At 38.7% G+C, this 24,625-nt stretch overlaps 1 protein-coding gene across 3 annotated transcripts in view; it reads right to left on the bottom strand.

The window, feature by feature from the left end:
• TBC1D4 (TBC1 domain family member 4) overlaps positions 1–24,625 on the bottom strand; it is a 95,142-nt gene that overhangs the window by 27,402 nt on the left and 43,115 nt on the right. For 2 of the 3 annotated variants that reach the window (XM_079313684.1, XM_079313685.1), the window contains exons 2-8: positions 13,055–13,657; positions 11,659–11,748; positions 8,410–8,514; positions 5,537–5,669; positions 3,671–3,762; positions 2,789–2,899; positions 1,996–2,115 (exon numbers count right to left, since the gene is read on the bottom strand). In XM_079313684.1, coding sequence (XP_079169810.1) covers positions 1,996–2,115; positions 2,789–2,899; positions 3,671–3,762; positions 5,537–5,669; positions 8,410–8,514; positions 11,659–11,748; positions 13,055–13,657 — 1,254 coding nt within the window. Of the gene's footprint in view, positions 1–1,995; positions 2,116–2,788; positions 2,900–3,670; positions 3,763–5,536; positions 5,670–8,409; positions 8,515–11,658; positions 11,749–13,054; positions 13,658–19,906; positions 20,208–24,625 lie in introns of those variants that run through there. The other variant, XM_079313686.1, reaches the window with a different exon arrangement.

Here is a 24,625-nt window from a genome sequence, read left to right as displayed (position 1 = left end):
TCAGGAGAAAAATAGCCTAGGTTTTAGGAAAACTATAGACAGAGCTCCTCTTGGTATGTTTGCAATGCAGGGGAAGTTTTGTCAACATCATCAGAATTTATTTAGCCTACTTTTTCTGGTAAGAGTTATTTTCAAAACTTAGAGTGCCCTTTAAGTACATTATCCCACTTGAGCACATTACCAATAAATACTCTGCCTGAAGCATTTTTTCACTGAATCTTACAAAAAACTAAGAACAAAGTATAAGTTGGAAGTTCTCACTACCTTTGAAAATGCACACTTTTTGCACTGTAAGAAGGACTTTTCGGTTAAGAAGGAACAACAGAAGAGGTTAGTGCAGCATGGAGTGGATGAAATATGTTCAAGAGGTCAAAGAAAGGTTATATTTATTTTTCTGAGGTACCTCATTAGGAAGCCTGTTTTGGTCCAAACATCATGAAAATAAGATCAGTTCAGCAAAACAAACAAGTGAAGAAGTGACATTCCTCTGACTATGTGAAGCCAGAGCACAGAAACCAACATGTCTCCTAAGGCAAGTAGTGAATGCTTAAAATGCCACTTGATGCTATTTACCTAGCTAAAAAGGCATCCACTTAAAAGTCATCCATTCCTAGATAATGGTTACTACATACTTCTCTCTTTCTAACTTTCTTAAGACTGAGGCTAAGACTCTCTCCAACTTATATTGACTTCTAATTTCTATTTTAAAATTTTTCTCTGTAAAAAGATGATGAATACTGCTTTAAAAAAATAAATTATGACTTCTTTCACAGCCATTGCAGGGTTAGTGACCCACCACTAGAGTTAGATCACTTGCCAGTCACATGTCCCTTAGATGTGGAAAAGAAACCAGACACATCCAAGGCATGACTGGATGTCACCATTTGATGATATTCCAAACTCCTGAAATTACATGGATTTTCTGACTGCCATCATTCTTTTGCTCTCTTTTACATACATTTACTCCCTCTCTCTCTCTCCATATTCAGATCAAGTTCCTAGTTTGTAAAATCTGCTACAGAAGAGAGTCTGACCAAGAGAGTTTCCAGTGCTAGTTTCAGTCCTTGATCAAATGGACACCTACCTGTAAGTTCTAAGGATTGTCTCTGGCTAAGAGTTTTCTGTTTCCTTTATAGGGAACATCCATGTCATCCTAGGTTACTTTATAATATGTCCATGTAAGCTGCAGGACAAGTGCAACTTAGTGCTTTTGAAGTTATTAGCAGAAGGAACTTAATGTCACTGGTCCAAATTATCCTGTAGTCAGCTCATCACATTTCCTCTGAAATGACACACTGGATCCCAGGCATACAGCCTTCTTCAGATATATGGCTCTTCTCTGACTCCCCTTTCTGAGTGGAGGACACTAAGCAAAAACTGTTATTCAGAGTTCTTTACCAAAAGACTACTTAATGTAAGAGAGTTCCAGTGATTACCTGCAATTTCACATCATATCTAGCTAGGAACATTAAAATGAAGATCAACTCACTTTTTAAGACTATGGCTTTTTTTCCCCCTTTAAAAGGAACTTTGTTACTAGTTTCTAAAGATTCTTAGTGCCTAATATGAGCAATTGTAGCTATGAGCTGGAAGGTATTACTTCTCACAATAGAGAGATTTCCCATATATGCAAGGCACATTTATTCACACTTTGCAAAACCAATTACAGTCTCTTTATGGGATCATGCAACCATTCTGATTGAATTTTATTCTGAAGCAGCATATCCAACAATACCCAGCTGGCTCACTTGCCACGTACAATGAATGTTCATTATTCAGAAATTTGTCTTTTTTCCCCTCAATATGTGTGGCCTTACAGTAAACTTTCTAGTACAGCTAAGTCACAATCAACCCAGCTGTAACTCAGATTTCACAACAGAGATATTGCTTCATTAAGCATTTATCAGACTGAGGACAAAACAAAGAAAAAATCTGATAGGTCTTTACTGTCAAGGATATCTGGGACAGCTGATGATAATGAGCTGTTAAACTTACCCTTGAGAAGATATTTTCCAGAGAGCTAGTCAAGGATTTCTTTGCCTTGTTTTTCAGAATGTCAAGTTTAAACCGGCCACCACTGGTGGTGTTTTCTGGAATTGCACTGTTACAAATGACCTGTTGAAATGGGCAAGGACACTATTCAGCTTTGGTAATTCTCTTTTTAATTATGAAGACGATTTCCAAACATTAGACCTGAACCATGTTACAGATGAAACAAAGTACCCTTGGCCTTATTAAAAAAAAAACACAACACCACAAACACACTACCCTCCTTCCAAAAAAACAAAAAAACAAAAAAAACCCCAAAAAACCAAAAAAGTCTCCCAAACAAACAAACCAACCAAACCCCAGTTAAAGGCACATTCCATCCCACAGACTATACTGTAAAAGTATACCAATTTAATAATACTGTTGCCCATTTCCTCTGCAAGTTCATAGTTTAAACTAAAACTGATGCCCTTGTCATTCCTCTTCTTCCTAGATATTATTGCTTGGGCATAGAGATCAAAGGGGAAAGAAAAAGAAGAATTATCCTCACACTATAAGGAAATACAGACATAAAATCAATTTATTTTCTTTCTTCCTGTCATGTCCCCTCAACTTATAAAACCCAAGTGAACCACTGTAAATTAAATCAGATTTCTCTTCCTGTACAGTCCTTTCTTAACCATAATACCCAGCTTCAGGTACTCCTGAAGAAATCTAGCAGTGGTCTCACAGGTAACTAAGACAGCATTTTCATAGGGTGGGAAGGGGGAGAGGAGTAAGACAAAACACGAATCGTTACCGACGGTGCTTCACCAATGTGGATGTGCGCTTTCTGCTTGGTCTCACAGAGCTGACGGAGATGTAAGATCACCAGCTCATTTTCCTCCTGGTCACTGTCAGGCTTCATTTTCTACCAGTAACAGCAAACAAACAAGTTTGTCTTCCAAGTCATGATTTGCTTATTTTTCCTTCCTACATAGTATTCCTTGAAATACTGATACACCAAACACCTGAGAGCACTGTTATGTCAAATTGCAATTCTGTCTGGGTGCCTTCACACTCCTGAGCAAGATAGAACAAAAACTGAAAAATGTTGCAGGCTGTAGAGAGAAGGGAGCCTTATGCCCATACATTTTGCTCTCTAAGACTGTCTGTTACTTTACAGCCTTCTAAGTGGCATAAGGACATCAAGCCACTCTATTCTTCAGGAATCCAGAGAGGAGCACTGCCTTTGAAAGCCAAATATTTTTGCATACTTCATCCACTAGAGTACATTGACTTACACCAGAATGTTGTGCCAAACTAAGTAAAAAAATGACAAATTCTGAAAATGCCGAACGTGTTCCTGATACCTGCATGTCCCTCCTGCTCTCAGCCTCTTTCCACATCACTGTCAAGCAGGGAAGTGTGTTTACAGATGAAAAACTAAGCTCAGAACAAAAAACATACTCTTACATAAGAACAGAGTATCTCAGCAAATTTGTGAAACAAAACTTTTCCAACAGCACTGTATCACACATAAGGTGAAGTTAGAGCATGCTATTTCAGTATGATTTTTGGTGGAAAAATAGTAAATTCTAGATAAACTACACAACAAACCAAACAAATCTAAAGCAAAAATACCTAGTCCCTTTTATCATGGACTCTTTCAAATTAGGAAGAACAGCTTCTAAGGTATTACCTGAACACGTTCAAAAATGTCTGCTTGCTCATTGTCAGTTAGTGATGACAGATGTCGCTGAATTACAAGTTTGGCTCTTGGTGGATAGAGTCCTAGAAAAGAAGATTAAAGATTCTCAAACAATCTCTCAAACACTTTTGAGTAAAATAACAGTAGAAGATATAAACCTGCATTTGAGTTTATACAGGTTAAATGTATGACAGTTGTATGTCCAATGTATACATGATACAAAATAATTGAAGTTTTGCTAAACCACACGGCTTTGTCTCCTTTCTTTAGCAGGAAAAAATATAACCAGCAGCAGCTAGGTGGCTGGCTCCTGTGTAAAAGGTTGTGCTCCCTACTCCAACAATGTCTTCTGTCCTAATGCCAAGAAATCACTGACAGCTGGAAGCCTGACAACTGTATGGGAAAGGAGAAGGAAAGATTTATAATGGGAGAGATAATCAATACAAAGGATACTTTGAAGTTTTCAGATGCTTTTTACTGAAAAATTTAGATGCCTTTCTGTCCAAGGAAAGGATAGAATAGAGGTCATACCAGAGAACTGATGACACTTCTAAAAACAAGAACAGCATAAAAGCTGTAAAAATAAAGGAAAGAATTTCTGATATTCAATGAAGTGCACTTTTTATCACAGAGGTAATTCTAGGAAGCTACAAAAAATGTGAGTGAAAACAAACCCCTCAACCCGGATGAAGATTTTTTTTTCCATCTAAGGCAGATGTCATTCATAAAAAATTGCAATCAGAATAATTTTGTTTTTTTCAAAATCACACAGCTTTAGGATTGATTTTGCTAAATGTCTAGACTCAAAGCAGATGGATTTAAAAAAAACGGACACTAAAATAAATTTTTCAGTCACTAAATAGAAAGCTTATGTAACTACTACTATAGTACTCTCTCTAGTTGCTGCCCCAAGAGAGATTTTATTTTGATACTGGTACTTTTAAGTTACTTACACTGCCTTATACAGCAGCCTCTAACGTTTACAGAAAACTTTCCCAGCTTAGCTTTACTACTTCCAAATACCTGTTGTTAAACTCAGAAATTGTAAGTCACAGCCTAGCAAAATTTCACCTCGCTATGATATTCATCCACCAGAGGGAAGTAAGTGGCAACAGTGACTTTCAATGAATGGGAGTACTGTTAAGTATCAAGCACCACCATAACCACACCAGAAAACACAAGATTATTTGCTTTTTCTAACTTGTCTGCTTGTTTTTTGCATACAATACTTCACAAAGACACACAGCTGAGTGACCATAAAAATAGGATCCTAACTGGTTTTAAAAAATTCTATCTTGTAAGACTTTTTGCATGTGTGCTGGCATACTTCACTTCCAGAGACAGTACAAAAGCTTGTCCATTCATACCTGAAGTCAGGTAGTTGTCTTAACTTTCTTTATTATATATTAATCTCTGAAATTAATAATTTATTTTCCCATAATATAACTAGCTTTTGAAGTGTGTGAGGGGATAAACACAAGGATAAAATAACCCCTCACAGGAAAGAAGGAACACACAGGAAAGAAAGATCCTTTTTGATCATGACCATCTTTTTGTGAGTCATTTTGAAAGCATGCAACTTGAGAAAAAAAAAACAAACAAATGGAAGGTCAGCTAGTGGATTTTGCTGCTCTGATTAAGAAAGGTATGATGATGAAAGAGTATGTATTTAGAACAGAAGCTAGACTATATTCTTTTGCAGTATCATTATTGCTAGCACTCCACCTAAACACAGAGAATGCAAAGTGAGAGTAAGAATTACATACTGGGATACCTTTCCCTCTGCTCTCACATTGCCTAAATTATTCCTCTAGAAAAATCTGCAAAGCACATTTAGAAGATAAACTCAGCTGCTACCTTCAATTCTTTCACAAAGTTTGTGCAATGAATGCATAGGGCAGGCCTCACACAGTTTAATCTGTGTCTTGGCACTTTGCAGGGCTGCAGCAGTGCTGAAGGCTTGCTTCAGGGTCAGCATTACCTCATCAACCTGTATGGGAAGGAGGGAAAAGAGTATATAAACAAAAATACATGCCATGTACACAAAATTTGACTTATAAATCACATCTCAGACAGGTGCTTTACAATTAAAGAAAAAGACAGAACTATATAAACACATTTACTATTTTCTAAATAATTTGATTGAATTTCCAGCTTTCTGCCTTTTCTGTAGATGATCACTATCTTTAAGTTCTGCCAGACAGTGTAATTTTGATGTCTGACTGCAGCTACTCAAGCTTACTGGGAAAGCACCCACTATTTTAAGAGGCTGCAAGTGAGAATTTTTGTCTTGAATATATGCTGGCTAAATATAAAGCATGAATTTCTTTAGCTTCAAGTCTTTCTTGCAAACATGTTCCCTTTTAACCTCTGTCCTCCCACCACTAAACTATTTCAGCACCAACCCCACAGAGCCATCCCTGCTGGCAGACAGGAGCTCCCCACAGCAGTTCACTTTTCTCCTGGATCTCACACTTCCTACCAGCTTCTCTACAATCACTGCATACCCTTAGGTGCTGCTGGCCTGCCCTGATCTTTCCTCTGCCACTACACCACAAACACAGCACTAGAAATGCTCAGCTTGTACCTAAGAAAGGTTGAGCTCACAGAATTTTTCCACATTCATCCAAATGTGCTCCCAGACCTGGCATACAAAGCACTTGGAGTTTCCCTCTCTGTATTTCAGGGGAATGAAATGCTTATTAAAAGCTGTTTGCTCAGTCTCAGGATCAGCAAGGAAAGAGGGAGACAGCAGCTTAAAACTTCAGTAACAAAATCAGTATTCTACCTCAGAATCAGGTCCTCATTATGCTTGGTACTTTATTTTATAATCAGGAAGAAGAAAGCTGAAATATTTAAGACCAAAATCATCCAGTTGAACATTAAAAACATACAGACTTTTCTGAGGGGCTGTCACTTGGGTGGGAAAAAGGGAAAAAAAAAACCCTAGAAATTGAATCTGCAAAGATCTTCCCTGCCACAGTTGAACTGCCACCAGGATCCAAGTGGTTGCATCTGAAATGTTTATTTGACACTACAGTGTGGGCATACCCACACATATCAGTACTAGAATAAGCAAAGAGGTTCATAAAAACATAAAAACCACTTAAGCCTTTGAATTATGCATAGTCAGATTTATCAACAGGTCAGATGTAACTTTTCTTTTAGTACAATGATAAAGCTGATTTCATAGTAAGCTTCCATTTTGACAAAAATGCAGCCTCAGATGTACATCTAGAGCTGTTAGCTGTTTGAAGTTTTATTGATGCAGATCTCTTCACTCTCAAGCTAATCAGAGGATTAACAAATTGCATTTTCAGCTAGCTAGAAAGCTTATTTTTAAGTTTATCTGAGAAAGAGTTTGCAGTTGTTACCACCACTATCAAACACTTTTCAGAACAGAAAACAACTTCTTTTAAAGTAAAAATGGAGTAGTCAAAATTATTTCCTGTATGTATCTCACACTATTAAGTTGTTATCAGTAAAGTCAGTGGCATCTGGAACTTCATTTAATTGATACAATGTCCAATGTCCTTTTTTATAGTTATATACATCCAGGAACACTGTGATCAGATGCTGCTACTTTCTTCTCCTGAGGAACAAAACAGACAGGGGAAAAGCTAAAGCCAGATGTAGTCTTAAGACACATGCAGGGTCAGCCAGTAGTTTAAGCCCTACCCTGAAGGTTTTGGATTTTATCATCAGCTTTGTTACTGATCCAGTATGTCTTTACATTTTTAACAGGGAACCTGTGGGAGTCCAGGGTCTTTCCCTGGCTCCTTTGGGGGTGCAAAAACCCCCCTGGCAGACCCCTCAGAGACCCCTGAGTGCTGCCCAGGAGCTGCAGGGGCTGGATTTGGCTCCTTGGGAGAATCTGCCCACATTGAGAGAAGAGACACAGAAAATAATGATGAGTAGAGTGTAAATTAGAATGTTAGAATGTAGTATAAGTAGGTTTTTAGATTGTTTATATTAAGGGCCATGTGGCCATGATGGAGGATCCTGGGTGTGGTGGGCTTCTTCCTCCTTCTTCTTCATGTCATCCATGCTGAAGTTGCCCTCTGGGAACCACAGATTTGATGGGGAAAGAACTGGACATTGTAAAGAGGTTGCATGGCATTGGAGAAAATTTGTAAATATTGTATACATAGTTTAGAGTATAAAGGCCTTGGCACAGCCCACCCAGGGGACCTTTCTGCAATAGTCGACCTGCAGAGCGGACCCATGCTGGGCTGGCAGAAACATTTTTAAAATAAGATAAATAAACAGCCCTAAAACAACACAAAGTCGTATCAAGCTGCTTTCTTGCCAGTGTCTCCAAGAGAACCAAACTTTTTACCACCTTCATGCCCTCTCTGGGGAGGTCTCAAGCCTGAAGAGACCCTCAGAGACGGGACAGGAACCAAGTCTCTCAAAAGTTAGAATTGGAAGAGTGAATCAAATACAGAGCCCAAATATGCTCACAGTCTGCATGCATGAGCACACCCACATGGATTCATCTATTTGTTGTTGATCTATGCATCAGCAGAGTAGCAGGATATGGCTGTGTATGATCAGAATGTACACATTTCCTATTGCAAATTTGCATGGGCACAGCTGAGGTCCTGCACCTGAGCAGATGTGACCAGTGAGGCCCAGCTGACACAGAAGAATAACAGAGACTCCTACTGTTCAGAAAATGCCTTGGAAATGCTTTGATGAAATGGTAAGGATCTTTAATAATTACTCACCAGAGACTCACTTGCACACTGGAACACATAGCAAACATACTGGCTTAACCCAGCTTCCACAGATTCCCGGCAAATAAAACCAAAGTGATCAACGTGTTTTATACCCTAAAAGAGTTTAAAAACAGCATTAGTGGATTTTATAAATAGGTTCAGTCTACAACAATTGTAATAACTATAAATATATACCCCTAATGATCTATTTTACAAGTAGTATAATTATTTTTAAATTGCTTTTTGTATTTAAGTTATATAAAGATCTTTATACAATCAAAACCAAAGCTCTATAGCAATAAATCTGGGCCAGAATTTATTCCATTAGCAGAACTGGATTTTCAGGGAAGCAAACTAAAGACCACTGGGTTGTATTTGGAATTGCCTCCACAGTGAAAATTTGATGTTTTAAGCCATGCTAAAACATAGTATCAGGGTAGCAGCAGACTCTTGCTTTCCTGTAATACATGTTAGGACTACACCAAAAAAAAAAAAAAGAAAAAAAAAAAAAAAGGGAATGAGTGGCAGCATAACAGAATCCCAACTAAATTCTGAAATAAATTCTTTGAGACTGAGCTACATACCAGAAGTTTCAAGACTTACTACACATTGCTACTGACACTTTTTTTTCAAGATCTCAGTATAACAGTTCAACAGGGAATGCTGCCTTGCTAAAAACAGCACTGAGAAGATCAAACAAAAGACAGCTGCTTCCTAAGAAGCACTATATTCCCAGTCTCAATTCATGGAACATGACTCACTATTGTTAAAGCTTTTACCAATGTTTTTATCATCTGAGTATGGTAATAGAGTAGATTTTCTCCAAATGAAAGCCTAATCCCTCAAGTTCAAATACAACAAAAATCAGAACAGGACTGCTTGGATTCATTTCCAAAGAAAACACCTATATCATAAAAGAGAGCAGGAGGCGAAGCAACTTGCCTGTCACTACAGAAAACACTCTAGACAAAATTGGAAATGCAGTACGTGCCAGACTGAACATATTGTCACTATACACTGCTGTTTCTAAAAACAAAATTCCAGAAGTCACATTTGTGCCACTTAAGATGACAAAAATGGCATTTAATTGAACCATAGTCCAACTGATCTTGACTTCATTTTCTCATGACATATGATGTCTTCAAAAGCATAAAATAAAAAGGTCAGCTATATACACATGTTGATCCATAGAACAGTGAGGTGTTGACCTCTGTTTTGCAAGAAAGCATATTTATTAAAGGTGGTTTGGTGAGATGCCAGTTCCCTCCTTACTGACAGTGCCTGAACAAGTCTACTGCTGTCTTGACTTCTCAGACTCCACAGGAGAACATTTGAGGGAGGAGACAGATGTGACACTTGCCCTAGTGAAGCACAAATAGGACAGTATGTTCCCAAATCAACAGTACTTCCATCACATTTCTTTAAGACAGCAGCTTTAAGAGGTCATGGCAAAAGAGCCAAGTTTTCTGTTGCTCTGGGTTCCCTCAAGGGGAAGGCTGCAACAAGAAAACTTCTACAGCCACTTGATATCTCAGTTTAGTCTGCACACTCAGAGATTTATCATAAATTACGTCTGCTACTTGACAATTGTAAGGAATGTGGATAATTACTTAAATGCAGCAATTCAACCATGCTTAAGCTATAAAATACCTTTATTAGACCAGCCTAAGAGAACCCAGAATGCAAATTGGCAATAACATCTCCTTTTCATTCTTTGTAAAGCTTGGAAGGACAAATATTCCTAAGCCACAGTCCCACAATACATAGTAAATCACTGCTCTATAAATCCGGAACAGAGGAGCCCTGGGGCTAGCACCAACTTCTTAAAGGAAGTACTGATGAGGTTTATGCAACCAATACTTAGTCTTGAACAAATTAATATTTTATTTCTATTGAACACAGAACCCCTTTGACTTTTCTAAAGTAACTGTTTCACATTAAAAAAAAAACAAAACCAAAACAAAAAAAACAAAAAAAACCAAACAAAATCCCCAAAGTATTGTGAGTACCTCTTTGAGTTACTGAAGAATGCAAAGTAACAGAAGCTTTGGTCCAAATGAAAGTGAAGAGATGGAGTGAAAACCACACAGAATTACCGGACACTATTTACTGTACAAAGTTATTTTCCTGAAGGCAAGTTGGGCCTTGACAGTTTCCATGGTCTTATGGGTCACCATACTTCAAAGTCTGCAGAAAAAATGCTGTTCCCTCTTAAGACTGTTTTGTTTGACTATTATATCAGTATGAGTATACAACTAGGAGACCAGTACCTGAAGCTGAAGAGTCACTTCAATACAACCAAAAAGCAGAAGATCCAAGTCATCTGCAAATCCTGCTTTCCATATATATGCTTTAAGAATCATTTTGATCTCTATTTCTTATAAAGCTGTTACTACACTGCTAGATTATACTCTCCCATTCTGCATTTGCATTAGCTTTTGTCCTCTACCAAAAGCAATACAATTGCAGTTAAAATGTGGTCAATTTACAGACCTGGACCTTTAGTAGGCAGCTCAAGACACCACTTGAGTTACAAGTATTGCCTAATTCTTAATTTGTCTAGGCATTGATAGCCCAGTCATGCAAGATAAGACTTGTTATTAGCATTAAATTGAATGCACTTGGGGGTGAAATACAGAATGCCAAAAGTGTACTTTAAACCAGAATAATCATGTTTAAGAAGGCCTGAAGTGATGATGTGGCATGGCAAATGAAAAGAGATAATAAAGTAAGACCTCAAACTAAAAAGTGCCTGTAGTAACTGGTGCTGAACAAGAGCAAGATGGAAAGGTGAACACCTGAGTGTTGGCATTTAACCTTACAAGAAATAATTATTTATTTCTGAACATAGCTAAGTACACCTATCTCCATATTCTCCAGAATAAATTATGCAGGTGAACTGCTTTTTTTCTGAAGGGTTGATTTGATGCTCTCCTACTTTCATTCTGAAGGCTTTCAGGAACTTACCTGCTCAGAAAACAGTACACTCAGAGCATCCTAAATGGAAATTAAACTGCTTCCAAAAACATATCCAATACTCTCCCAAAGCAGAACAGTTTATACTTGTTTGCTGATGAGTGATTGAAGTTGCTGCTATTACACAGCTCAGATGGGTTATTTTGCACTCATCTTTTCTGGAAAAAGAATTCTACATTTCTTATTTTCTCTTGCCTATAAACCAGCAAGGGAACACAGCTGAAGAGTAAATAAATTTTTTTTCTCCTGATGATCTACATATTACATCTTATTAATGCTTACCTGAGAACATGAGGAGATATCTTTAAAATTCTTTTCAAACACAACAGATTTGGTATCTGGACTGATGAGGTTAACTTCAAACCTTCCAACCTAAGGGGGAGAAAAAGAAATCTAATTTATGACTGTCTTGGGGGCATAACATTTACAGCAACAAAAATGACAGAATCTCGCTCTTTCTTGTTCACAGAGTACCTTTTGGCACAACAGCTTACTCAGCAGGAGCAAGGGTGCCAGGGTGCTGTAATTCTGCCCATGTTGAGTAAGAATATTTCAGCAAGAACAATACACTCAGTTGAATAACAAAAGCAACTTGGAAAAAACACAGCTTTTCTTCCCCTCCCCCACCTTTTTTCTCTCAGTTATTTTAGTCCTAAAATCATATATTTGACAGACAATACTAAAACCTTTAGGAAACAATGTGGATACATTAAAAGCTGAAAACAAAATTTGGGAATTCTTGGTTTTTAAGTTATACCATAGATCAGCTGAGAAACTAAGATGATATTTTTTGGTTTGTACTAATTCCAAATGAGGAAGAGTAGATTCTGCAGCAAACTACCTTTCAGCTTTCCCAAACTGCTTCTCAAGCCCATGGAATGTATTCTACAGATCTCAGAGATCTTTTCAGCTAAATCCTTTTCATTACTAGTGATAAGCTGTGGTTTTCTGAAGGGCAATGCATTCTCACTTCAGTTATCATTTCCTCAAGAGAATAAAAACCAAGAATGATCCTTAAAACAAATGGAAGGACAAAATCCAGGCATTTAGCCCACTGTTATTTTAAGGTCCAAAGAATTTTCCTTTTATGGGTCACCTCCTTCAGCTGTGCTTCTGTTTTCTCAAAACAAGCTCCAAAGATGTAAAATGCACTTCAGGCAAGAGAAGAAATAACCATTGGAGTCTGTAGGAAGAAGTCTCCAGTGCAGAGATGTTTGAAAACTCAAGAGGAGACATTAATACAAATTATCAAAAAGAGGCTGACTCAAACACAAGGCTGTGGAAGTCTTATGCGAAGTTTTCTCTTTTTAAGTGCACAAAAATGAGGTTTTGTTTGCATAGTAGTCTTCTTTGATTCTCTGTTTGAAAGAATATTCATGCTTTTCAGCTAGGTTCTAAATATCACCCACACAGACAATCCAGAACTACATATAAAATAATTATTTCACTAAAAACTCTGCTCTTTTAAGCGATTACTCCATAAATAAATACTTTTTCTTAAAATTTGCCAGAGCTCCTGAACTGAGGTGAACCTTCAGCTACTTGTGTTCCAACCACTTATACAAAAATATTTATGACAAATCAAGAAGCCATACTGGATCCATTTTACTTATCTTGCAAAACTTGTCTCAAACAGGGTAAGAAGATGGGTACAAAACCACCAGAGGCTGGAACACACCTGGAACAGCATTGTCCTGTTCTTCTCGGAGTCGGAGGGCTGCACGTGACTGGGGGCGCTTGCGTGGCGCCTGCGGGACTGTGTTTTCAGGCTGGTGTCGTGGGCCCTCCTCTGCGTGACGGCAGTGGCGCTGCTGCAGCGGGCGCGGAACTCCTGCTGCTCGTCAAAGCCAGAGTCCTCCAAAATCCTCTCGGGAAAGGGGCCCCGAGCGCTGCCCAGGCTGGCCAGGTTGGTGTGGCTGCCGATGGTGAACACGGCAGCATGGCCCGGAGGGCTGGTGGGGCTGTCCAGCTCCTCGAAGGGGCTGTCCAGAGGGGAGGCTGGCACGTTCTCCTCGCACAGGGGCAACTCCAGAGTCGGCTCATTGCTCCGCTGCTCGCCCAGCAGCTTGAGGCGCTGGCGCTCGTGAAGGCTGAACTGCTCTATGCAGTCATCAATCAGGGTGGAGGGAGCTTTCTTGTGAGCCACTGTCACCTTCCCACAGTACAGGACCTCAAATTTTTGGGAGTCATAGAAGGCATCTTCGCTATCCTTACTTGGTTTGGCATCTTCTTTCAGTGCTGCTTTAGAGACTTGTCTTATGCTGCTGATGACATCAGGAACCTAAGGGGACAGTGTGAAAGGCTTTTTTAGTAACCACAGATGAGACAGCAGAGACAGTGATGTATCGAGCATTTCTTAAGGTAAGTATTTACATAAGCCACTTCTCCAGCAGAGTGCCAGAAGCTTCTTGGCAAAGAATATGAAACCAGTAAAGTCTAAATTCCATATGGACAATTTATGCAGTGGAAGTAGAGCAAATAATTTCCAATTTTTCTTCTGGAACATCTTCCAGTAACATAAGGCTTTAAATTACCAGAAGGTCAATTGGCAAATGTTCACATCTTTTTTTGTTTGTTTGTTTTTACTGAGACTACCTTCTCTTTTCCGTTGTCCTCTGCCCACACTGGCATGTTTTACTGCTGTAATCTGTAAAGGGCCATCGCTATCCCTTTGTATTTTTTTGCAGAGACACTTATTCTATTCTTAAGACTGTTTCAGAAACAGTGGAAAAGAGACCAGCAATCTCCATCAGTTTCAATTGACAGTTTTGGAATAGAAGTAGCAAGAATATGGACATTGTACAGAAGTACCATGTAAAATTGCATTAGGTCTCACTTATTATCAACTATAAAAACCTGGCCCCACCCATTCCATGGCACTGCTCACCTTAAAATCACATTTTTCTGATGCCTCAGTCACTGTGCAATTAAGCAGCACACACAAATCTCTCTCCTCTGCACAGACCCCCTACTAATACCCTGTGGGGCTGAACTGCACATTTCCAGAAGAAACTCAATTTCAGCCCTGTATCACACAGTCTTTCAAAGACACCTGGTTCTTCCTCCATTTTATCCCAATCACCGTGGGAAGAGTCTGCATTCAGTACTCATTTATTTAATACATGAGCTCATTTTTCATTTTGGCTTCACAAAAGAAAACAAGGACTTAACTCCACTAACTTTAGATCAGAGTAGTTATAGCTGCCCTTTTGACAGCACCTACTCTTCTGTACCATACCTCTTTCCCACATATCCCATTTGCTCTAGAACTATAATGCATGGCAGCATACTACATGCATTGGGAAAGTTACTAGTGACAATGAGAGAGAGAATATCAATATAATTTTCTTTGCAAGAGAAATCAGTTCTCAACATTCAACTAATCCAATATAATCAAACAACAGCTTTTGTATTCTATACAGCTTCTCACTTTAATATTCGGTATTTTTCAAAGAATTTTTCTATTAAAAGAATGCAACTTAAGTCACAGCTTAGTAAATAATCCATGGTCCCTAGAGTATCTCTTTCTTTCAGTCACATGATACCAGCTGAAGCTTGCTACCGAGGCAGCAATCTCATACACCAACATTTTTGCAAGTCACAGTGGAAAATTACTTCATCTTAATCCCCATCTCCCATTACACACTCTTCATCCCTTGGGCATTCAACTCAAATCTGCTTCCAGTTCATTTATTACAAAATGAAGTTCAATTACCCTAAGGTTTCCTGACTGTTTGGCTTCTAACCCTTTAGATGTCACCATCATCTCAGTTTTCAGTGAGGCTAAAAGCTAAGTCTAGATCTGACACTGATATGAGAGTGTAACTATTCTTCCCTCATTCTCACTACTGGGCTGCTTTACCATCACCCAAAGTTCACTTCCTCCCAGCCATGGCAGTTCAGCTGGACATGCACTAAGTGGGGATCCACTTTGCACTTGCCTGTTTGTATTCCAAGGTGCAGCTCTTTTTCCACTGATTGGTCTCCTATTCTCTCTATGGCCTGTGCTTAAAGAAGCTCTAGAGTTTAAATTTCTTAGATCTCTTTTTTAACAAAATTCACAAACTAGCTATCCTTTAATTAAAATTTCCCTTTTAGAATCCAGAAGCTGTTACAGGGCAATTCATGTATGTTTCTATTCAAAATACAGTGACAAATGATAATTCAATTCAAAATGCATACACATTACAATCAACTAGTGTAACCACTGTCAGCTGTTTAATCAGCAATTTAAATTTTTAAAAAAGTGTACCATCACTTCCACTCCAATAACTGGGTTTTGCCTCCTGCTCATCACTTCTAAGATAAAAAACTTAGATATTCCTAAGTATTTCTAAAAATACTTAGTAGACTCCTAACACATTCTTCCACTAGCAAACGTCCAAATAGGCTGGGGATAAGACACTACCAACTCCACCCCAACAGTAACACCCACCCATTCCCTCTTCTGTCAGAGATCTCCCTCACAAATGAACAGTTATAAGTAATAGCAATTTTACTTAGAGAAACCACCACCCTAAGAATCTTGATGTTTATCACTTTTATTTCCATCTTTTCCAGACTGAAGAGCATACAGACACTAGTATTTAAGCCACAATTATTATTTCAGTATCTCTGCTCCTTAGAAAGCTTTTGGAATACATAAATTGCTACAGTATTTTCACTTATGCATAGAGGGATTCTAGCATTAGAGCACAGGTTTCAGCTCATACAGCCCAAACAATCCTTATTCCCTGCTTTGTTTAGGCAAACTTTTTTACTATGTTATGTTTTTGGGTGCTCTCTCATCAGCATTCACTTTTTTAGTTCTTTTCAACCTATAGACAGAACTGAAGTAAAATACCAAAGTGAACATTTTGAGACCTGTTTAATCTATGTAGTTATGAATACTTTTGTTATGTACAGATGAAGAGAAAAGCAATGTAATGACATAAGGGATGTCACAATTGATAACTAATATCTATTAGACAGCCCAGAACCAGTTCCAGATGCTTGATAGCTGTTTCATGGGTACTCTCAGCAGCATGGTGTAAAAAACAGCTTCAAGTATAACAGCTAATACACATGCTAACATTTCCAGGCTATTAGTTGTGCTCATGAATTTTATTGGTCTTTAGTGATCAGGAGTAACTGTGTGCTGCTGATGATGTACTCAGTGACTGACAATGTGCCAGCCTGTGCTGTTAGACCTGACCCTCTTCACTCCCAGAGTGACACTTTCTTATCAAGAACCAAGAGCTGCTTTTGAGAGGTACCTTATCAGGGTACAGTATTTTCATGCAAAGATTTGACTTTGAGCAAAACCCTTAAGTGGGATCAAGTGGAGTCTAAACAATTTGCATCTGTGTTTTCCTGAAATGAATGATGCAGGAAAAGTCACATAATTATCAAGCATACATCCCAGTATGGCTTTTTACACATTTCTCTGACATATATCATTGGGTTTTGACATTTTTGCTCCTCTGTGTACCAAGAAACTCCAGTCATAAAAGTTTCGCCATCAAATTGTGTAACGTTTTTGCATTTGGATATTAGTTTATAATCTCTTAATGTCAAAATTGCAGGGCAAAGTTAGACAAGATAACAAGCAGAATGGAGCTTTTAAAATACAGAACTACCTGGAGGAAAATTTTTAACTACTTTTAGAAATCAGTTTTGGAATACTAAGATGACAGACTCCTGAAACAGTCAAAACTTCCTAATGTGTCTCCAAGTTCTAGTATTTCCCTGCAAAAGTTCATTAAATTAAGCAGCCAGAGGGGATCAATGGGATTCTTACTTCTGAAACCCATAGAGCCATTGACAATCTTCCTGGACATTCACTACCAGCTGTTACAGTAGAGCAAAATTAAAATGTTAGTGAGTTATTGTAAAAGTCTTCAGCATTCACCTGAATATAAAGAAATTTAATCCTTAAAATATTTAAGCAATTTATCTATTTAACACACTCAATTTTTTTTTTTTTTTTTGCAAAGCCTTGAAGACAGTTACACCAAGAGGAAAGACTGGATTAGAAAGGGCTACACAGCATATTCTCAGGGTGAGAGAATCACACTTCCAGCCCAAACAAACCCTGTGGTGGGACAATTCAAGAAGATTAAATTCTCCCAGACTTTGCCTCTTCCAAATCCCATAGTTTAGGGGCCTATCATCTTTTTCCAAATATTATTGGACAGAGAAGGAAACAACTATGTTCCAAAGGTAGTTTGCACAGGTCTTCTCAGTCCAGAAAGGTAGGAGCTGACAGTGCAGTGCTGGAACAGCAGTTCTCAAATGCAGAAACATAACGCTGGCCATTATTATAGGTTTGATTCATGAAGTTGCCCTATACTGCTGAGTAGTAGCAGACTATTTCGTGAATCAGAACAAGGAAATTATCCCCACCCCAATATGCTTAGTCAAATGTGTTGGAGCAGCACACAAACTTTCTCTAATGCAGCAGTGATCTCATGCTTAAACAGTGACAGGCACACTGAACCTTCTCAGGTATTAATAACCTGAAACCAAACAAAATGGATCTGAGAGCTTTCTTCCCCTCCAGGATATCAAGAACATCCATGTCTGTTAGGAAAAAACAGCACCATGTGTACTTTAAGACCCTTGAAACAGTGCTCCTCGATCTCTGAACAGAGCCAAGAGAACTCAAGAGCAGAGATCCTTCCTCAGGGCCTGCTCCAAGCAACATCCCCAAATGCAAGAGGCCATATATAACACAGGATGGACAGTGGGTACCATAAGTACAAAAGTAAAGCTGTGATATTAGTTTGGCTCTTCAGTGTGAACAAAATTTAGTTGAGAAAAAAAAAACCAAAACAACAAAAAACAACCCCAATACCAAAACCAACCAAGCAAGACTGTGAGTTAAGAAGCAAATAAATGCTCTATGATGTCATTGAAGAGGGAACATTTCCCTCCAGGGAAATATATTTGATCTAATAAGAGAAAATAAAGGAAAAAAACAACCCCATACTTGGGAGCCCAAAGCAAATCTGTTCTTCACATCCAAGTAGCCGAAGATTGTATGAACCAGTCTTCACCCAAACAGATCTGATTCAAAACATGGGGACTCAATAAGCAAAAGTTAGCTGTAGTCAATCAGAACAGATGGCACTGGCCAAGCTCTGCATCACCTACAATTAGATTCTGCTCTGAAAAAACAACAGTAATTACAATAAGTAAAGCATGACACTGACACAAAACTTGTTTACCACAGGCAGTAGAGTTTTGATAGTTGAAACCAATGACAGCACCAATTTAGCCAGATAATCCCCAAACTCCTCTATTTGTACAACATACCTATGATCTTGGTTAGAGACCTTTTGAGCTACTGCAGCACATCATTGATTTGGCCAGATAGTGCAGAATCAGGTGGCAGCACTCAGTTAATTCCTGCTCTACAACTCAAGGGCTAGATCTAGTTCTGTCCCTTGTGACAATACCTGTAACAGTGCTAATTCATAAAGGAGAGTAAACATTTTCCGCATGCATTAGTAGCACACTGCACAAAGGGCATGTGATTAGTACTGCCAAGAAATATTCTACTGTACATCAAGACACTTCACTGTGCTCTACACAGAATAGCATCTTCATGTTGGAAAGAAACATCATTTTAATTGATATAAGGAATGCAAGGTCTTTCATCTGACCAAAGTGTAGATTAAAGCCAAAGGGAGGACTGCAGAAAAATAATTACCACCAAATTCGTTTCATGTCATGTGAGATTTTGTCAAAATTAATTCCAACTGCCACAACCCTTAAAACCTCAAAACCAGAACTTCTGTCATGAGTATGTGTCATCAATATCTTTAAGTTGCAAAACAGAGAGACTGTTGAGCCTACCAAATCATGCCTGATGCACCATAACAGTACAACATTTTGTCACAAGTCTAGAAAGGGCAGAGCATCTCCATTATAACACTACATGCTTTCATGCTTTCATGAACAGCAGTGACAAAAGTGAAAGCATTAAAACAATCCTATTGAATTTACAAGAGCATCCAGTGAAAAAGGTGGATGTCCCCTTTTTGCTGGAGTGATAACTTTCAAAAGAATCCTTCAGTAATTACTGAGCTGTCCTTTCAATTTCAGTCCAAACTTAGAGCTTAAATGCTATGGATATTGCAAAGAAGAACAAAATTTGCTGGCTGGATTTCATTATTTCCACAGATGAACAGAATTTCACTGTGCAGAGAGCCTGCAGCTCTTCCTAATTTGTGTCTAGCTTCCACACGGAAAATTTCAGTCTGGAATTTATTAACAAAGCAAAGCCCTCTTCATACCATAAGGCTTATAAACATAAGTGTGACTGTGAAGTACTCATCTAACAAACATGCCTAACAAATGTGGCTACTTAATGACAGAATTTCTAGCAAGGCAGTTATGTTCAAAACAAGGAAAAAGCTCAACCCCTCTCACTTCATCACCACACAAAGTGCAGTGGCAGATCCCTTCCAGCGTGCAGAGACGGGAGATGAATGAATTTCACATACACACACACACATACACACACACACAGAGCAGCAGTCAGTACCTTATGGTGAGAGATCCAGCTCAGAAGCAGAGGCATGTCCAAGCAGAACTGTCATCTAAACCTGAGTGTCACAAACACCAAGACTCAGGAACAGACTCCTGGGATAAGGGAGTGCAGAAAGGATCCCCTCTCACAAAGGGCTGGCAGTGCTGCCACGGCATTTCCTCAGGCTCGTTTAATGATATCACAGCAGAGCCAGAGATCCCTGCAGCAGCCGTTATTCTTCAAAAGCCAAGGATTTCCTGGCTCGGGGCTGGAAGCATCCGTGCTGCCTCGCATTTGAATAATGCAGCCCACTCATCATCGAGCTGTGTACACTCAAAATCAAACAAAAGAGAAACAGGATACTGTTCAGAAATCAACACCCTGCTCTTTGCTAATTACCAGGAGCTTGACATCTATCAATTAAAAACAATGCAGTGAGAGAAAAAATTAGGAGCCATTAGAGTGACTCTCCTTTTAGTTAATATTAACTTGCATATCTACAATATAGGAGAATCCAGCCACAGCAGTGAAACATGAACAGAGACAAAATAAGCTACATATCATATCCTGCTACATACCAGGCATTTGACAAGGAGGTAAAGTTCTTATCTTAAAAAAAAACACAGCCAAATGCCAGCCAAAGTGCAGATATCCGTAACTATTCTCAACTAGAAAGAAGGGTGGGAGAGGGGAAAAAGGTTGTTTTCCTTTAACTGCTATAATTGTTTTTACTGCCATCCAGTTAGTCCAGCACTGATCATTCAGACCTGTTGTACTCCTAAAACTGCTGCATTCTGCTGCTTTCCACTCTGGTGACAGTACTCCACTTAACAGTTTTCACCATTAAAAATGTGTCTGTCTGAGAGATAAAAGACCAGCTTGGCGTGATTCAACTTATGCAGTCACACAAGCAATTTGCTGACTTTGTTTATGCTCAAGGTATTTAGAAAGTAGAACAGAAGAATCTGCCTCCATCAGCTGACTTACTGCTGAAGAAATACTATCCTCTTTTTTACAGAAATAAGGAGGATTTACAGCCATGAGAAATGCTATCACAAAGAGAAAGGAGTGACAGCCAATTTACTAAGCAATTCTATAATCCATCTGTACTTACTGTACAGTCTAAAAATAACAGTTTAGAAAACTCCAAGTCAGGTTCTCAGCAGGCAGTAATAAGCATCTGCCATCAACTCATCCTGCTGCATGTCTGGTCCAACACAACACAAGCCCAGTAGCAGAAAGAAACACAGGGGCTGGCAAAGAAAGTTTCAGTTAAAGTAGTTTTTGGAGCTTCAAGCTGCCATCCCTGGCAGCCAGTGCTTCCACAGTTCTTCTCTACAGGCTCATGAATTTAGCCAAAGCTTAAAGCATCAGAAAACACATAAAAGGATTTCATAGAGGAACATTACAGGATTGCATAGAATAAAGTTTTGCTTTCAGGAGACAGTCTTCCTCCTATTTGCCTGGCCTACATTTTTCTCAGGTGACTGGTCAAGACCCAGCTAGGTTTGCTTCTGAAGAACTGCTAAAGAGTAGTGCATGTATTTTACTCTGATATTCAGCCTCATGCTACATATTGGGAGATCACATATTTCTGCCAAGAACAAAGCTGAGGACTACTACTACACCACCCTAAAGAGAGATCTTTTTTTTTTTAGATAGGTAAGTGAAAATAAAATAAAATTTATTTTTCAAAATAATTCTTATTCAAGACCAACCCAGGAATTGCTTACACTGTTGTGTTTTGATATAGTCAACAAGCAGAAAAATATGCCAGAGTTGCACAGCATACATTTGGCAAACCATCACAGTATCCAATTTGCAGCTGGAAACTTGTGGATCACTTAACACATTGTGTGTGCTACACACACACACACACAAGATGCTTGTATGCCAAATATCCAAATTTAAGTAAGCAGTATAATGATAGAAGGTGGATCAAGTTACTCTAACAGGAAAGAATGTCTAAGAGTTACAAGATGGTTTAGATGCCTGAGCAGGCAATAGGTGCCTGTGCCTCTCTCTATATTTCTATGCAAGCACTCTACAGGTGTGCATCAAAGAACTTCAGTGATGGCAGTGACAGCACAGCACAGAGGAGCAGTGCCTAAACAAGGAGGGTTCTTGGACGCAGTACTTTGCTATTATGTTTAGGCCAGTCAGGTGTGATGCATTTCCACCTTTCAGATAAAGCTCACATTCACTCAGCTTGAGTACTCTGCCACCCACAGAAGTGTCAGTACAGAGGTTTCACGATGATCCTTATGCTCTTGAACATGTAGATTAGAAAAACAATTCATCTACTTTGAGCATATGCAAGTTTGTTTCCAAGTTTAGGACACAGTTCCAGTGAAAGACTTAGCAAAGCACAGCTTGCTTGGAACAGCAGCTCTTCTTAAACTTCTTTAACACAAGTTCTTAAAAATTATAAAAGCACAAATTCAGATACTAGCTAGGATTTTTCTCTTGAAAACCACATTTCAGCTTAACTTGGAAGTTCTAGTAAGAGGTTTATTAAAAATGTTGTTTTTAGAACTCCATCACGTTTAACACATACCCTATTTTTAAAAGGGCTTGCCTGAGAAGATAAGGCAGTCACGTGGACAGTCCCAAACAATTAATGCATTCTCTGCATTCATTTCCTTTTGGGGGGTGGGGGGGAAAGTTGGAGAGCTCATTTAAGTATTTTGTCCATTTATGGTCACTATCTACTTCTCCAATAGAGATAAGAAGATCATGAACTTAATTTTAGCAGATTCAAAGTAGCAGTAATGAAATAAATGCTCCATGCACCATGTTTAAGAAGGTGGCAAATTTTTAATTCTGTAGATAGAAGTTCTCAAGATTTTAAATTTAAAATAATAACTAACATGTTGATTCACTGTGAAACAAACACAGTTTTGGTCTACTTTTCCCGAGTCAAGACTCCTACATGGCAGATCATGAAGACTCCTAGAGTGAGTATCCATCCCATATTTGGTTGAAACCTACCATGATACCCATGGATGACACCACTTTTATAACTTGTTTGCTAAAATAACCACCTTCCTCTATTGTCACAGAAGAAGAAGGTGGTAAGTGGTTTAATTCAGTGCTGACTCTGGGAGATGGGAGAAGTTAGATTCTATTCAGTCTAGCAGATGTGGGTAAACTTGGTCCAAGGAAGTCAGGCACTGCAATAACTTCTAGATCCCTTAATGAGGTTAGAAATTCCTCAGCAATACAAAAGCAAGGAGTTAGTTCTTTTCCTATTTGATATTTTCCCACAAACTCTCAACTGCAGTAGGAAGTTTCAGACTACAAGCTTTCCTTAAAAAAGGCTCTGCTTACAGAAAGTTGGACACCAAAAGCAGCATCAAGCAGCAGGTGATACTGTGGCAAAGACAACAAGTGTTACTACTGGGTTCAAGGCTCCTTTTATCACAAGAACATTCACTAAGAAACTGTGAAAGACAAATGTACATGATTTATCAGACAATGTGGACAGAGCATAAAGAAAATAGATTGCAACCTAGTAGCATTTTAACAGCTTTGCCACACCTGCCAAGTAATGTTCAATAGTTTTCTAGTACTTTGGAAATACACACCTGTACACGTTCCAGCTTGTCTGCTAAACTCACAGTTCACAAGAGCAACTGCATTGTCTTGTGACAGTACCAGATGCCTGAGCAACCAGTAGTACAAACAATTCTTCCAAGATAACAACCGGCAAAGAACCGAAGTATAAACACAGCAGGGAAGGATTTCAAAGCCATACTCATCCAGATACTGAACTCTGTGGATTGCTCTGAAATGAGGTGCTGGGAACTTCCACCTCCTTCAGCACCAAACTCTTGAACCACCATTGTGCCTTGGGGAATAATAAATACCACACCTAAAGGCAAAGTTAGCACAGCACAAAACACTACTCTCCCTGGGAGTCACATTAGTCAAATCATGTCTATCACTAACTGTTTAAAATACCAAGATTCTATCAGCTGGTAGCTGTAAAGAGAATCAAATTATTAGATATTTAGAGTGTTCAAATGCAAATCTATACAGAGACAGCTGGATGGGCAAGTTTTTCAAATTTAATATCTGAAAGTAATTAAATGCATGGTCCTTTTACACTTTTAGGTAGAGAAATTCTAAAAGAGCCACAGACTTACAATCACTACTACTATTAATAAAAAACAACAACAACAACAAAAAAAACAAACAAACCCCAAAAAACTAAAAACAAAAACAAAAAATCTCACTGAACAAAAAAAAACCAAACCAAAACAAAAACAACTCACAAGACCCAGGGGCAAGAAAGAAAGTGCTTTTCCCAGAAAGCTTTGATATAAAGGAGTCAGTAAAGTAAACAGACAGTAAAGACCTTTCAGAGAAACAACTTTATAAGGCAAGACTCTTGCACCAATAGTGACATACAGAAAGAGTAAGCTAAGTGTGTGACAGAGACCCATGAGACCATTTACATGTATTTCCAAAAAGCCTGTGAGAGCATTTTGCTTTGGTTATGAATATGGGTTCTACAAAACTGATGGGAAAAATGGAGCAGAGGCACTTAACCACTGTGTAAGGAAGCACAACAGCTTTGTAGTCAAGATGGGTGGGAAAGAGTTGTTCTTGAGCTCATTGGGGAGGTTCTACTTATTTTTTTTAGGCAACATTTTCATATGCATCAGGTAAAGTAACTTTAGCACTGCTTCACTAATTGCTACTGGTAGATGCTACTTATTTCAGTATTGC

The sequence above is a fragment of the Erithacus rubecula genome (genome assembly GCF_903797595.1).
Source record: "Erithacus rubecula genome assembly, chromosome: 1".
Lineage (NCBI taxonomy): Eukaryota > Metazoa > Chordata > Aves > Passeriformes > Muscicapidae > Erithacus > Erithacus rubecula.
This window is presented reverse-complemented; position numbering and strand designations above follow the sequence as displayed.